We start from the raw sequence: 15,180 nt of genomic DNA on the forward strand, positions 1-15,180 counted from the left end.
CCGCCATTACAGAGCGACTCGTTACTGATAACAGTACAACTTGGTTTGTCTCATTATTTTAGCAAACAGGTGGTGAAATCAATCACCAGGGACATGAAAATATGAAACAATATGTTGATGCCGTGTGTACACTGTTTTAAGAGGGTTATACATTTCCTGACTAAAGTTAAGATGTTTAATAGAGACGGTGTTGTGTTTATGAAAATTACGTTTCATTCGCGTACATGCCGCGTTAGGCCTGGTATTAGGATTATACAATCTAAATGGTTAGAGGCTCCAGCACACTGGATACCCAAAGTAATGTGATGTTTATAGCTTTATAATTGTGTTTATAGCATAAAAAGCGATGTATTAAGCAATCGCCATGGGTTATAAGATTGAAGTATATGTATATGTAGATACATACATATGTAACGTTTTATTGTTGAATATATATTTTTGCATACTATATTATATAGGTTACTGCTGATATTTGGATGTTCTAATGATCTTTTTTATTAAGTATATTCGCTGTACTGTAATTCAGTTTAAATGGTTCGCTCAACTATTTAGTTATACAGTAGTTAGGATACATTTGCACAGACAACAGAGACTGTAATACATGGTGATGTATGTTTTAAGGGAAAGAGTATTGAGTTATCAGAGGAAAATACTACCTGAATATATATATATATATATATATATATATATATATATATATATATATATATAATCTTTGAATTATTGTAATAAAGCGATTACAGAGCGACTCGTTACTGATAACAGCACAACTTGGTTTGTCTCATTGTTTTATCAAACAGAGGTCAAAAGAATTCATTTACTGCAGCAACGCCAGTCAGACGGCGGGCGTGCTACATCGTCAGATGTTAGTAAGCAGATCCTTTCCAGATGAAGTGATCTTTAACAGACATCTTGCAGACGTACGTGTGCTAGGGGTTCCCAAACTTTTCCATTCCAGGAGGACCAGTAATCTCAAGACCCACCAATATAATCTTAATCAAACGTTCGATATAACAGAAATCGAGTATTTATTAAAAGCATGATTTTTTTATATTATTTTATATTAGGCTACAACTGTAAAAAAAAAAAATCAATACTAAAATGTACATTTTTATTTCTTAATTTACAGACGTAAAAGAGTAGGCTACAATATGTCCAAAAACGTCCATAGAAACAAACAAGCTTGCTCCCGTCCGGATATGAACTCTGTAGGGCCTATCAGCGCGCTTCAAAACACGCATATTTCTACAATTAAATCGCGGCCTTTGCGATCCGAAAATCGCTCTCTAAGTCTAAGCAATATCGTGATTTCGATTTAATGTTGGTATATCGTGGGTGTCATCAGTGAGTAAGCCTAACTAGCTATGTAACGGCGTTGCGTCATTTAATTACAAAATAGGCTAAATGAGTTACTGAGAATTTTTTTTTATAGTTACAGTTAGGCATATAGGCCTACTTATGAAAATGTTAACGATTACAAAGGGGTTATATTTGATTATTTCTGTAAAAAGATATGTTGAATACTATAAATTTGTTGCTTTGCCTGTTTTTGATGTCATAAAGGCTGTATAATAAAGTGATGCTTCTGATGCATTTCCACATTGCCGCTGAAAGATTTAGGCGAGATTTTTAACGATTACAATCGGGAAAATACACATTTCGCACATTGTATCCAATGCCAATGTTACATTCAGAGTGCACACATCATTACAAAAACTACATGTAGCCTAGCCACCATTATTTATAAAAATATGTAGGCTACTTAATTGGTTTGGGCGATTATGTACATAAAGATCAAGGAAACTTAAATGGTAGCAATACATTTCAAGTTATTGTTTTCAGGGTCTCTCTAACTTTCAACTGTGCATTGAAACACCATAAACAAACAGCAATACCAGGCTGATTTACCCAGTGGGCATATGTCAAATTAACATCAATATGACATTAAACATTATATCAAAATGACGTCACAAAATAGGTCAAAATGAAAGTCATATTGATGTCAAAGTGTCAATGTCAATTTGATGTCAAGATTTTGACCTCTGCTAATGTGATTAATTGAGTGATGATTGGCCAATATTGAAGACACCTGATGTTAACAAGCAGAATCACTGAAGGAGAAAATCACAATTTTAAGTCACCATTTTGGTGATCAATGTTTGCTTTAGTTGGGCTCTTGACCCTAAAGTTTTTAACTTTAGATTTTGTTTGGTTGCTGAAACTGGATGGAAAACAGCCAGCTGAACAAAGAGTAAAGGTGATCTGATGTTGGTTATGTTTTGACATAATCATCATTTGACCTGAATCACAGAACTCATTTAGAGCCTAATCTCTGACTTTGATTTATACTGGTAATTAAAGCATCAAAGTCTTCTATAGCATATGATCCTGATTTTTTTATTTAATCCAAAGGATTTCCTAAAAGTTGTTCTGATAAAACAAATATGTATTTTAGGCACAAACAGACATCTAGAATCAGTGTATGAATCTCAACAATGGTGACAAACAAAATATTCAATTAGGAAAAGGAAATTACTAAAACAAATCAGATCATAATTTATTCATACCGCAATGCATGATGGGAGCCATGAATGAGTTTTAAATGGTGTCACCCAGAATGCACTGCAACTTATTATTGTCACCATTGTTGAGATTCACAGGCTGATTATTGATGTCAGTATGTCTAAATAAAAAAAAAATTCAAAGTCTTCCGATCAGAGCAGCTTTTAAGAAATATTTTGGATTATATTGAAAATGCTAAAAATTGTTTGCTATAGAATCATAGTGTTGCTATAACTAACAAGGTAAAGATACTCTAAATGACTTGGGTGATTTAGGTCAAGTGATGATTATGTCAAAACATAACCAACACCAACTGATCACCTTTTCTCAATGTTCATCTGGCAGTGACATTTACATCACCCAAACAAAATTGAAATATTAATAGTTTAAGGGTCAAGAGCTCAACTAAAGCAAACACTGATCACCAAAATGAATTTTATATATATAAAAAAAAAAAATTGTATTTTCTACTTTGGTGATTCTGCTTGTTAACATCAGGTGTCTTCAATAATGGTAATCAAAATAGCATTAAAATGCCAACAAAGCATGACATCAAAATAACATCAAAATGACATCAGCAGAGATCAAAATCTTGACATCAAATTTACATCGTGACGTCAATATGACTTTCACTTTTGACCTATTTTGTGACGTAATTTTGACAATGTTTGATGTCATATTGATGTTAAATAGATAGAATCGCACTGCCTTTGATATCTATGTGAACATTTTATGTAATATAATAGCCCTACCTCCTTTTTTTCTTCTTCTTGCTGTTGTGTCCTTTATTATTGTTTTGGTTGATATTATGTGATGTACGTATGCCTTCTCTTTTGTATGTTCCTGTTCTCAGCATTAATAAAATAAATTATAATAAAAAAATTGATGTTAAATAGATGCATTATGTCTGTTGTGTTAAGGTGCCCGCTGGGTATAAATCGAATGGCTCCATGAACAATTAGCCAAAGCAAGAAAAACTGGTACGACCTGACAAATTGACATGAATACGTAATCATCTGATTTACGAGTCCTTTCCTTACTCCTGTACCCTCTTAGTGTTCAAAGAAGTAACAACAATAATACTCTGGCACTTTACCTCTTATCTGTGTTGCTGTATATTAGCATGAAACGACTTTAAACGTGTGTGAATGTGGGTTAAAGTGGGCCGGAACCGTCCCTCAGACAAATCAATCAATAAACAGATTAATTATCGATGATAGGCTATCGTTACAAAAAAATGGCACGTGCATCGTCAAATTGCAGCCAGCCTGGTGCTCCTTCTGAAGTAGTCCTTCCGCGTCAAATCAAACGGTAATCACCCCCTGGTCCCGCCTTCACAAACACGCTTCCCGACGTTATATTCTCAGTCACAGACAGTTGGTGGTGGCTGGTGAAAAATATCTGAGGTGGGGCTGTGTCATATTCTGTCGGTTTCAATAGTCTGGTAACATGGGAATCTTTTAGTGTAGTGGCTTCGAGGTTGTGGAATGCTCTTCCTCAAGACATCCGTCCAACATCCACCCTTCTCTCCTTCAGAAACACATATTTTATCTGATTCTGTATATTACTCTTCAGCTCACTGTCTGTAAATTAAACATTGTTATTGATATGCTATTTGTTTGAATCCCTCTTTGTTTGTATCTTTAACCTAACTTTGTAAGTGACCTCTGTATATTAGGCCTTTCTGCCCTTAGTATACGTACTTTGATGTTGATTGAACTATTCCTTAACCCAGTCCCAGTGGTTCTCAATCTTTTTAGAGTTGTACCCCATGAGGCTCTTAACATCTTACTACCCCCACTCTTCAGTCACACCTTTTAAGGGAAAATATTTGCCCCTTAAATCGATTTAAATAAATAAAAAAAATCAATAGAGAAATGCGCAATGATGGTAAAAAAAAGTGATGCTTTTAAATGTTAAATTAAAACTGCCAATAGGTGGTGATTCATCGAGTCATTAATTCAGTAACGAAGCAAGTGGATGTATTTATGAATTAATAATTGAATCATTGACTCTAATGATTCACGGCCGCAGATTTGTTCACAAACACTGCTGTGTGCTGCAGTTCTGCTGTGGCTTTCATTGGAGCTTCGTTGGTGAGTCATTAATGATGCCATTAATGACTCACCCTCATGTCGCTCCAAGCCCGTAAGACCTCCGTTCATCTTTGGAACACAGTTTAAGATATTTTAGATTTAGTCTGAGAGCTTTCTGTCCCTCCATTGAAAATGTATGAACGGTATACTGTCCTTGTCCAGGAAGGAAATAAAGACATCATCAAAGTAGTCCATGTGAGATCAGTGGGTTAGTTAGAATGTTTTGAAGCATCGGAAATACATTTTGGTCCAAAAATAACAAAAACTAGGACTTTATTCAGCATTGTATTGTCTTCCGGTTCTGTTGGGGATCCGCGTTCACGAGTCCGCAGTGACGCTGATGATGTAAGACGCTGCTGACGTGTATCTGGTGCGTCCGTGTATTCGGGTTCAAATAAATATGGCTGGGCAAAAAAAATGCAAGTCTTCCTCTGTGTGGAAATCCTTAGACATGTTTGTGAAGATTGTTTTGTTCCCAGCGTGCGTCTCCCTCAGACTGTAAACGAAGCTTGGGCGCACCAGACACACGTCAGCAGCGTCACTGAACGCGGATCCACAACAGAACCGGAAGACATTACAATGCTGAATAAAGTCCTAGTTTTTGTTATTTTTGGACCAAAATGTATTTCCGATGCTTCAAAACATTATAACTAACCCACTGATGTCACATGGACTACTTTGATGATGTCTTTATTTCCTTCCTGGACAAGGACAGTATACCGTTCATACATTTTCAATGGAGGGACAGAAAGCTCTCGGACTAAATCTAAAATATCTTAAACTGTGTTCTGAAGATGAACGGAGGTCTTACGGGCTTGGAGCGACATGAGGGTGAGTCATTAATGACATCATTTTCATTTTTGGGTGAACTAACCCTTTAAGTCGTGAGGTCGGCTTAAATGAACGGCAATTGACCCTTCGCTAAGCCCCGCCCTCCCTAGTTACTCTTGCTACGCCTGACAAGATTTCACGTCTAGCACGTCTGTGTATGCACCGGTGTCAGACATTCCCAATGAGATAATTAGTAATTTTTGAGGAATATGTGAAATATCCAAGAGAGCAAGACAAAAGGGACTGCAGTATGCATTCGAGGGATATATCCACGACATAATATGCAACCGATTAGAGATTAATTTCATAAAAATTGAAGCTAAAGCCTATAGTCCCAGCGCAAGCAGCAGCCGTTTCATACGCTGACCATTCAAATGGGAAACACACAAATCTAGGAACATCTATGTTCGTGCACAGTGAAAGTGAAATGTGAAAATAATCTAATAATTATAAATCAAACAGTTTATCCATAAATCTTGTGGAATAACACTAACACCGGGAGAACCGCGATCGGATTGGATTAAAGTTACTCAGTCAGGGGTAACAGTAACGTAAGGCCGTCGATTAACAAAATGCTGAAATATATTTTAAAGTATGTCAGTGAGAGCCTCCGTCTTGTCTTTAAACGTCTTATGTTACGTTAAAACATATGCATTATGAACAAAGAACCGTAATTGTTTCCAACTACCAAGGAATAGGTGTTTTTGTTAATCCTGTCGACACTTAGTTGTGAATGGGGTCTCCCACTGATGGATCCACGCACATCATTTCTCTCCTCGGCTTTTAGATTTTCAGGAAGGAAAAAAATCCCACTCCCCCGTCCAAACTTTTAGGATACCGGGTATCAGATTTGCACAATTCATACGCACAACGCTTCGGCATGTTTCCCTCGCTCGAAAGCTTGCCAGACCTCCCGCGCCTAGTTACGGTTGCTAAAACACGATTGGCCAGTGGCGGTTTTCGGGCGTGGCTTAGCGAAGGGTCAATTCTGTCACTTCACGAACGTAACGATACGTACACTGCCTTTACACTGCCACTGCCTTTAAGACATTATATAAATACAAATAATAATAATAATTATTAATAACCACCCAAACACAGTTTAACACAAACTGCATGATACCAGTGCTTTGTGATAAAGTCAGTAATTATTTAATGCCATTACAAGGCTGATGCATTCTTACACAAAAACAAACAAATTGCACAAACTTTCCATTTGCATTTGAAATTTAACTCAGACTGTTTACTTTCTCAGACAGGTGCTGCTTCCCTCACTCCGGTAATTGTCCATGCTGGATCTGTCACTGTTGTTTTAAAAAGTAATCCCCAAAACAAGGCATTAGGATGACCGCATCCAGCTAGCAAGGCCTTTCTAGTGTACAGCTACGATAGTGTTGCTGTCTGATAGAGATGCGCGCGCAGTTTGGGGCGCTAAAAGAATCTACACATATCTAGTTTAAGCCATAAAATGAATAAATAAATATATTTTCATGATGCTCTTCAGTATCTTAAAATTTATATTTGCTGAAACACCATTTTGGCATAGGTAGTAATATTATATTACCCCGATGACAATGAATTTGTGTTTGTTTTCAACATTTCATAAAATATGTCAAAATAATTAACATAAACTCTCCCAATGATCCTTTGAAAAACCAACCCCAAACCAACTCTAAAAATTAAAGCTGGTCACAGTATAACATGCATAAGCACCAACATTCTTGTCTGAAATGGCATTCCTTTATAATTGTAGTTTTTAATGAACAAATTTAAGAGCAAATTATCAAACTAAAGACTTTGAATTTCACATTATAAGGAAAATAGGAATTACAAAGACAGATTCATTCTGCATGGTGTTAAAAGGAAACTTAAAAACCGTGGTGTTGCATATTAAAGTCTTTCTGCTGTCACCTTCCAAAGTTCCTGCAGAGAAGCAGAGGATAAAATCCTTAATGAAATACATTTTGACACTGTCAATCAGAACACAATTTACTACAAGCATGAACAGCTCCCTCTAATGGCCCAAATGGTCAACCACCATTGTTTTTATTGTGCTTTATAGATAAAATGATTGATGGATACTACTGTATATGATACATTTTTAAAAACAAACAAACAATTGAATTATTTATAATTATAAATACAGACAAGTGCTTCTCACCAGCTGGTCCACCCTTTCATACTGAAAGAACTGTGAAAAGGAGATCTTCACAGGCTCAACCGTGAAATTCATCTTTCCATCTGTCATCTGCTGTAACTGGTCTAGGCAGTGACGGAAGTGATCATAAGCTTCACAAGCCACGTCCATGTGTCGAAGAGTGAAGTTCAATCTGCGGAAATACAGAAACCATTCAAAATGGAACAACTACACCAATCTGGAGCCCAAAATCATCTTTCTCCATTGGATGACTGTGTAAACTGACTAAATAATAAATATCAAATATTTCCTTAAAATAGATGATTTTCCTAAAGTATACTAATTGTTCTATTTATTTGATTATGTACTAATTATTTTATTTAAATTTAATTTATTACTGCTGACAGTCACAATGATGAATGTGAATGGAAAAAAAAAGAGCTACGAGGATACGTGACTCTGAATGTCTTGGTAACAGGCCATTCTAACCTCTTTTCTATGGAGATGTAGGAAGTGCCGGGGTGCCGCATGTTGCTGGAAAGTCGATATAGTATTCTGAACAGAGCGTCTGTAAGATCGTCATCATAGCACACTGAAGGGGAAGTATAAAACATTCTTAACAAATAACAAATTACCATCAATCAGGCTTTTATCATGCTCACTGAGAGCGCCTTCAGTTATTCATTCATTATGTTAATACTCTCTGCAGTTTGTAGTAAGGTAATGAATTCATTGTATAATTATGAAAAGCACTCCTTGCAAATGTACCATCTGCTGCGATCAAAACCGTGGTATTATCATGCAAGTCTGCTACTTCTGCGTCAGTCCAGCAGAACTCCAAATCAGCATCTGGGGAGAGATGAAATATCTGAAATGAGATGACAACCACATGTTGACTTTCAGAAGTCCTATTTCACAAGTCAGCATCACTGGTATTATGAGTGTGAGAAAGCCCTGTGAATTATACTGTGTCAAGCGTCCATAGACTATACTTTCCACTTAGAAATGGATTCTACAGGAGGTGAGCAGACTGCACAGCTCTAATAGATCATATAACTGGTCATGTTAAGACAGTTCTGGCTCACCAATTAGCATCTCACAACTGAGGTTGCTTGAATTCTTACCTGTGCAGAAATCATCTGCCATCCAGTCCAGCTGGCGCACCTTTATTTCGCTCTCTGGTGGAAGTTTCGAAGGGAAATCAAGATGAAGGAAAGAAAAAGAGCTAATCAAATTTTCATATTTGTATGAAATACATTAAAAAAAAAATGACAAACTAGTTATGGAAGCCACCTATACGAGGAGTGATGGTTTGAATAAAATGGCAAACCAATTGGATTACATCAATGAGCTCATGTTTTACCTGACAGACTCTATCCTTTACACTTATGATGATGTTGACATTTACACTTAAGACAGTACATTATGTGAATAAATTAGCTTTTTGAGGCTCTTCAGCATGAAACCGATCTGTATTTGCCGTGTGTGTTGCACAGTGTTACTTGTGCTGTATTTCACTTAAGAACTAGCCTGTTTTGTTTACACAATTACAGAGGCACAAAACCGAGGAGCACATGGCACAGGCGCTCTGCTAGAGGAAGTACTCTTTCCTTATGACACATTATCAACATGAAAAACTCGTTAAAGAGAGAACGCTGCTTGAAATCCTGATATGGTATTAATGTTTACCTTGGGGTTCAAAGTGCTGCTTGTTCAAAGTCACATTTCTCTGACACATGTTCAGAAGGTCTTCACCAACATCTGCAAAACACAAAGAGACTTTCATTTAGTGAGCTAAAAACCTTCATCCATCATAACAAGCTATTTATCTTCTGAAGCCAATCACAAAGCTCAAATGTTTTGAAATGTACTGTGACTAATTCACAAATTGGTACAGTATAAAAGACTACTATGAAAGATATGCTAATGTGTTCACATACTGTTGGTGTAAAATTAAAGAGAGACGAAATAAAAAGGTTTAATAAAGTCCAATAATGTGTGGACATGGCCAACCTGACCAACCATTTTCAAAAAAGGGGAGAGTCCAAAACTTTATTCACCAAGACTTTAATTTGGGATTTTTGTGAATTTCCAAGTGTAGCCTACTTATCTTTCGTTAAAAAAAATAAAAGTTATGTACATTACTTACATTTCTATTTAGTGGCCAACATGGATGCACAATATACAAGTTACTTATCAGTCATCAGCCAATATGATAGATTTTTTTAAAAATCTTATCAGCCTATATTGTATATTTTATTATGCATGCTCATTTCCCATATTTTTACATGTAGATTACCTTTGCCATCATCAAACGGCCACTTTAAGGTCATTAAAACAAATTTGAATGAAAAAAAATATATACATCATATATTAATATAAATAACAATAAAAAAAAACACTGGTAGATGCAATTATAAGCAAATCTAAAAATATTGTACATTTATAATGTTATAATGTAAATTCACATCGGATTCACACATGACTGACTTTATTTTTCACTTTAAGAGTACTTTTTTTCACTTTAATTAATAGATTGTTGGCCATGACATAAAAATAATCAGCTAATTGGTATCATCCATTATTTTTATATTAGTGCATCCCTAGTGCCCAATGTGTTTGTGGACTATGAAATCTTTTGATCCAGTTCATGGCTGATTTGCATGAGCATTTCTTTCTGCAACATATAAATATTTATCAAATTAGTTTTTTGTAATCTAGTGGTGGAAAAGCACCTTCCAGATTTTTACAAGATCACAATAATCTATTGTAATTCCCCGCACAGCGGCAGTCAAATAAAGAGAGGTCTTAGAAAAGATCCAGCATATATCTCACAGGAGGGAATGTGTTAATGAATACTGTAACATTATTCGCACAAAGCAATTAAACCACTGGCTTCTCCAGTCTACTCAACAGTGAAGATATAAATCAATGTTTCTCTCGCTCTATCAAACATTCCAGAAACTGTAAAAAGGTATTGTTGTCACAAACCTAAGAGCAGCTTTTGTCCATACCCTAATAATATACACTGACACAAAAGTCTGTAGAGAATAACATCTGGGAATAAAACGTGCCTGTGTGTGATTTGTTCTGCAGTCTTGGAGACTGGAAGATAATGCTGTCGTTTATTGTCTACACCAAGCCTTTTTGCACGTATATATATAACACAGCCTTTAGCAAGGGAATTATCAGCATCAACAGTCCCTGATCCATTATTCTCTACTTTTGCTTGTTTTAAAAAGCACTTTTTTATTTAAACTACTAAATCAACTATATTACATCACCACCTGTGCAGTACACCATTTTAGCCACCATTGCCATGACAATGCTGGTCAGTCCCGTTCCAGCTCCAAGCTCAAGGACAGTAGCGCCTTTGAACATGCTTGCTTGTGCCAGAATGAAATCAGCCAATAGGAAAGCACCACGCCAGATCTGCAATGAAAAGCAACAACTTTGAACAGTGCAGTAGAGTAGACATACTGCATAATTACCCATTCTTCGCTGTCCTCACCTGTTTCCCTACATCCTCCAGAGACGTCGCCATAGTATGCTCTGTTTAGAAGATATTTAAAGAGATGCAAGGTGTCATACAATATGACAAAACAATCCTTTAAATCACATAAATCTCTAATGCAGCCCTCACCAATCTTAATGATGTCACAGGCACCATCCTCCTCCTCAGAATCTTCATCCTGGTCGGTCAGCGTCACTGCAGATTGACTGATGATAACGGGACATACTGCATCTCTGTTACAGGTGGGGTATCTGGGCCTTCTCACCACATCCAGGTCCCCATCTTCATCCCGAGGAACATCTGATGCATCAGAGTTCTCATGGACAGGTGAATCACAGCTTGAGTCCTTCCCATTGCAATCCCGCAGAATCCTAAACTTTGAAGTGAAGACTAGACATACAAATGCAAATCTATTTTTAGATAATATACAAAAGGTGTGAACTCCGCTACTGCAGATGCAAAGATCTTGAGTCAGCTACAGTATGATGAGCTAATGAACTCTGGCTGTGGCAGACAGAATGACAGAGGCCTTTTTGCACTGAGCAGATATGTGATTTCTGCCTTTTCTGCAGTGGTAATAGCCATGCATGAGTCTGTCTAGTGACATTTGACTGGGCCATGGATCCAGTTCTAAGAAAAGAGTCTCTACATCATTTAGATGATTTTTTTTTTTGTAGTATTGACAAAAAAAGGACAAAAAGTATTGATTAAACTGATTAGTTTGTATGCTTTACCAAAGAGGCTGTACATTTTTAAAACTGATTAGGTCCATTTATAAGGTTAGTCAAGATTTCTTGAAACCAAACTGACTTAATTATTTTAAAAAAACATTGTTTGGCCTTTAAAGAAATTTTTTTTGACTATTGTAAATTTAAAGGTTTATTTTGCTTATATGCTACTGCTCAAAAGTTTGGGCTTTTTTTGAAAGATGTTTTTATTACAAAGTGTCTTGTACTCACCAAAACTGCACTTATTTGATGCAAAAAGTTTTCTATTTTAATATATTTTAAAATGTAATTTATTCAGTTGATGGCAATTTTCAGCATCATTAGGCTACTCCAGTTTTCAGTGTCACAGGATTCTTCAAAAATCATTCTAATAAGATGATTTGGTGATCAATAAACATTTATTATTACTATCAATGTTAAAAAACAGTCATGCTGCTTAATATTTTTGTGAAAACAGTGATATTTTTTTTCAGGATTCTTTGATTAATAGAAAATTCAAAAGAATAGCATTTATTTTAAGTGGATTACTTGCTGATCCCAAACTTTTGAATGGCAATGTATGCAATGCATAATTATGTTATTATTGCATTTTATGATCTGCATTTAGCATTGTTTTCCCTGCTGTTCACAATAAGAACTGACCTGCAACTCATTTTTGAGTCTGCAACCCTGCAGTTGAACAACACTAAATCAATGAATACTGCCTTCAAATGTACTCTAATACAGACAAACAGAGATTTGAATGGGATATGGCAACAAAAGCACAGACATATTAAAGAGGTCTAGAATAAAAAATATTAGAAATGAGTTCTAGTGGGTTTGGACCAATGAAAAAATGCGGTTTTCAAAAATGAAACTTTGAATGGGAAAGGGTGAATCTTAAAAATCAATCTGGATTATTTTTAATTACTAATAATCTACTATGTTTAAAAGTGAGATTGATCATCTTATTATTCACGAGCAGAACCATAAGGCTTGGTTTTACAGTGTCAGCTCCAGTCTAGCGTTGTAAACGTCATCTCATCTCTGCTGTTCGAAATCAGACTCTTTTTGTTTTTCTAAAAATAGTGATAGGTCGTATACAGAAATATTTCAGCTTCATTTGAGCCTAGCTGCTTTGGTGAGGATAATGAATCTCAGCCTATGCAACTGAGCTTATGTTCACATTTGGAGTTTAAAGGCCAGAATATATAAGTAAGTAATATATAAATAAGGCCACCCAGTAATGCTGTCCATGCACAGTATTCAAACACAGTAATAAAAATAACAGAACCTTGCAGTGATAAATGTTGAGAGCTCTGGCGTTATCAACCCTGAATACAACACTGGAACAAATTGCTGTGTTTATTCAGTTAGGCCACATAAGAAAATCCTACTTTATGTGTGAATGTGTGTGTGATTATAAGTCTGAATTGACTGCCTGCTGGTCATTCTTAAGTTCATAGGCTAATAACTTTATAAAGGTAAACCTGTGTATACAGGGAATGGTTAACAGTTAGAGCGTAAATACTTAAGGCACACATGGAAACCAAATGGACAGGGGTCAAGGCTATTAATACAAAATTAAATTACAGTCGGTTAAGATAAACTATCATACACATGTAATACAGAGCACGGAGATTGTTATCTGTAATCATGCCAAAAATAAGAAGCAGAAAGAAAAGCAAGAAAACAAAACAAAACATGGTGTAAAGGAAATAGCTAGGCTCAGAATAGCATAGTAACATATACATGCAGTATTTAGTATGTATACTGTGCACAGTATGCATGAAATGCCAGGAAGACCCACAACAGACCTGCAACTCATTTTTGGTTTGTGACCCTGCAGCTGAAAAACACTATGTACAATCTCATTGGTTGACTGGAATGTTGTTCCAGGATCAACAAGGATGTTCTACTTGGTAAAATCACATTCACCTGTGGTATATATGTATACTGTGCACAGTATGCTTATTAAATATAGCATGCATGAAATAGCTAGGAAGACCCACCACATTATCCTTCAGAAATCACTATAGTATGCTGATTCGGTCTTTATAAATCATGAAATATATAGCTGTCTTTTAAGTCTTAGGATGGGGGTCCCTCAGACGAGGATGATCATATTTGGGAGATTGTGGCATGTAAAAAATTGACAATTCCAACAGTAGGTACTAGTATAGCCTACAATCAAAACATAGGCAATAAAATGCTCTCCTTACCTGGCTGTCCTACGCCGTTGAGTCTCTTCATGAGATGGCAAGCATTTGGTAACAGCAGGTGCACATCAGACAGAACAGTGTCACTTCTGAATGTGACCTGATCCATAACCATCCCTGCATGGCACCCTATCAAGGTCGAACTCTGGGAAACTATTTTAAGACTATTTTCAGGCAGTTCTACTCTAAAGGCAATACGCAAGTGGTCTGGTGAAGAACTCTTTTGTTGGGGCGCGATTGAAAGCGATTATTCTTTTCTAAGTAGAAATATCTTAAAAGTGGGCGTGGGCGTGACCAATACCCTCAAACTAATGCTACTTTATTTCTAAACGTTCCCTTATTTTTTGGGGGTTAACCAGGAAGCTAAATATAGAGTAGTTGATATTTACCGAGTAGTTGACGAGGAGGAGTTTACAGATTTTGTAGTGTAGTCAAGTGCATTCGATCATACTAAAATATTAGCGTAATAATGTGACGAGATACCGTAGAGATAAAGTTTATATTGCAGCTTACGAGAGGTTAGACTTGCATTAGTGTTGCATTAAAAGCAGACCGTGTGTGTAAAAACCTTCTGAAAACAGTTCCACAGCAGCAGACGAACGCACTTGACACTTTATAATGATGTGAATTGAATTAAATTACTGCATGACTCCATTATGTCAATTTAATTTTTATTAATATTATTTTATTGTTTGGCACATCTATAACCTGAAATATTTATATTAATATCAACAATTTTTTTTACAATGTTTGTTAGTTATTAGGCTATACTAATGTATTATTGTTGATTATATTGATGCAATATTACTTGTTATTAATAAAACATTTATTTTTCATATTATAATAAATTAATGATAAGATATTTATGTATAAATACAATTATGACCCCATAATTCAATTTAGTTTTTTATTAGTAGGCTATTAAACTTTATTTTAGTCCCTATTGCAGTGTAGCCTAATTATAGACTACATTTCAGTGCTGAGCAATATTAAATCAATGCATGTACTTACGATAGAGTTAGGGTAGGATTAGAGTTTGGTTTAGGGTTATGTAATTATGCCTAAATCTTTGTCATTATTAGTAAATACGTGTAACAAGGACACATTGAAATAA

General features: G+C 35.8%; 1 protein-coding gene across 1 annotated transcript; it reads right to left on the minus strand.

Annotated features, from left to right (window-relative positions):
* Nucleotides 1-6,618: 6,618 nt before the first annotated feature.
* mettl22 (methyltransferase 22, Kin17 lysine) lies at nucleotides 6,619-14,538 on the minus strand. The gene is made up of 11 exons (XM_077212604.1): nucleotides 14,456-14,538; nucleotides 14,070-14,211; nucleotides 11,270-11,530; nucleotides 11,138-11,178; nucleotides 10,914-11,058; nucleotides 9,316-9,387; nucleotides 8,751-8,804; nucleotides 8,395-8,475; nucleotides 8,116-8,218; nucleotides 7,651-7,819; nucleotides 6,619-7,412 (listed from the first exon to the last, which is right to left on the minus strand). Exons 2-11 carry the CDS (start codon nucleotides 14,179-14,181, stop codon nucleotides 7,380-7,382), a joined length of 1,071 nt encoding a protein of 356 aa, XP_077068719.1. The 5' UTR covers nucleotides 14,182-14,211; nucleotides 14,456-14,538; the 3' UTR covers nucleotides 6,619-7,379.
* Between the last annotated feature and the right edge of the window lie 642 nt (nucleotides 14,539-15,180).

The sequence above is a fragment of the Siphateles boraxobius genome, unplaced genomic scaffold, assembly GCF_051911475.1.
Source record: "Siphateles boraxobius isolate OS27281-9 unplaced genomic scaffold, OSU_SipBor_1 66, whole genome shotgun sequence".
Taxonomy (NCBI): Eukaryota; Metazoa; Chordata; class Actinopteri; order Cypriniformes; family Leuciscidae; genus Siphateles; species Siphateles boraxobius.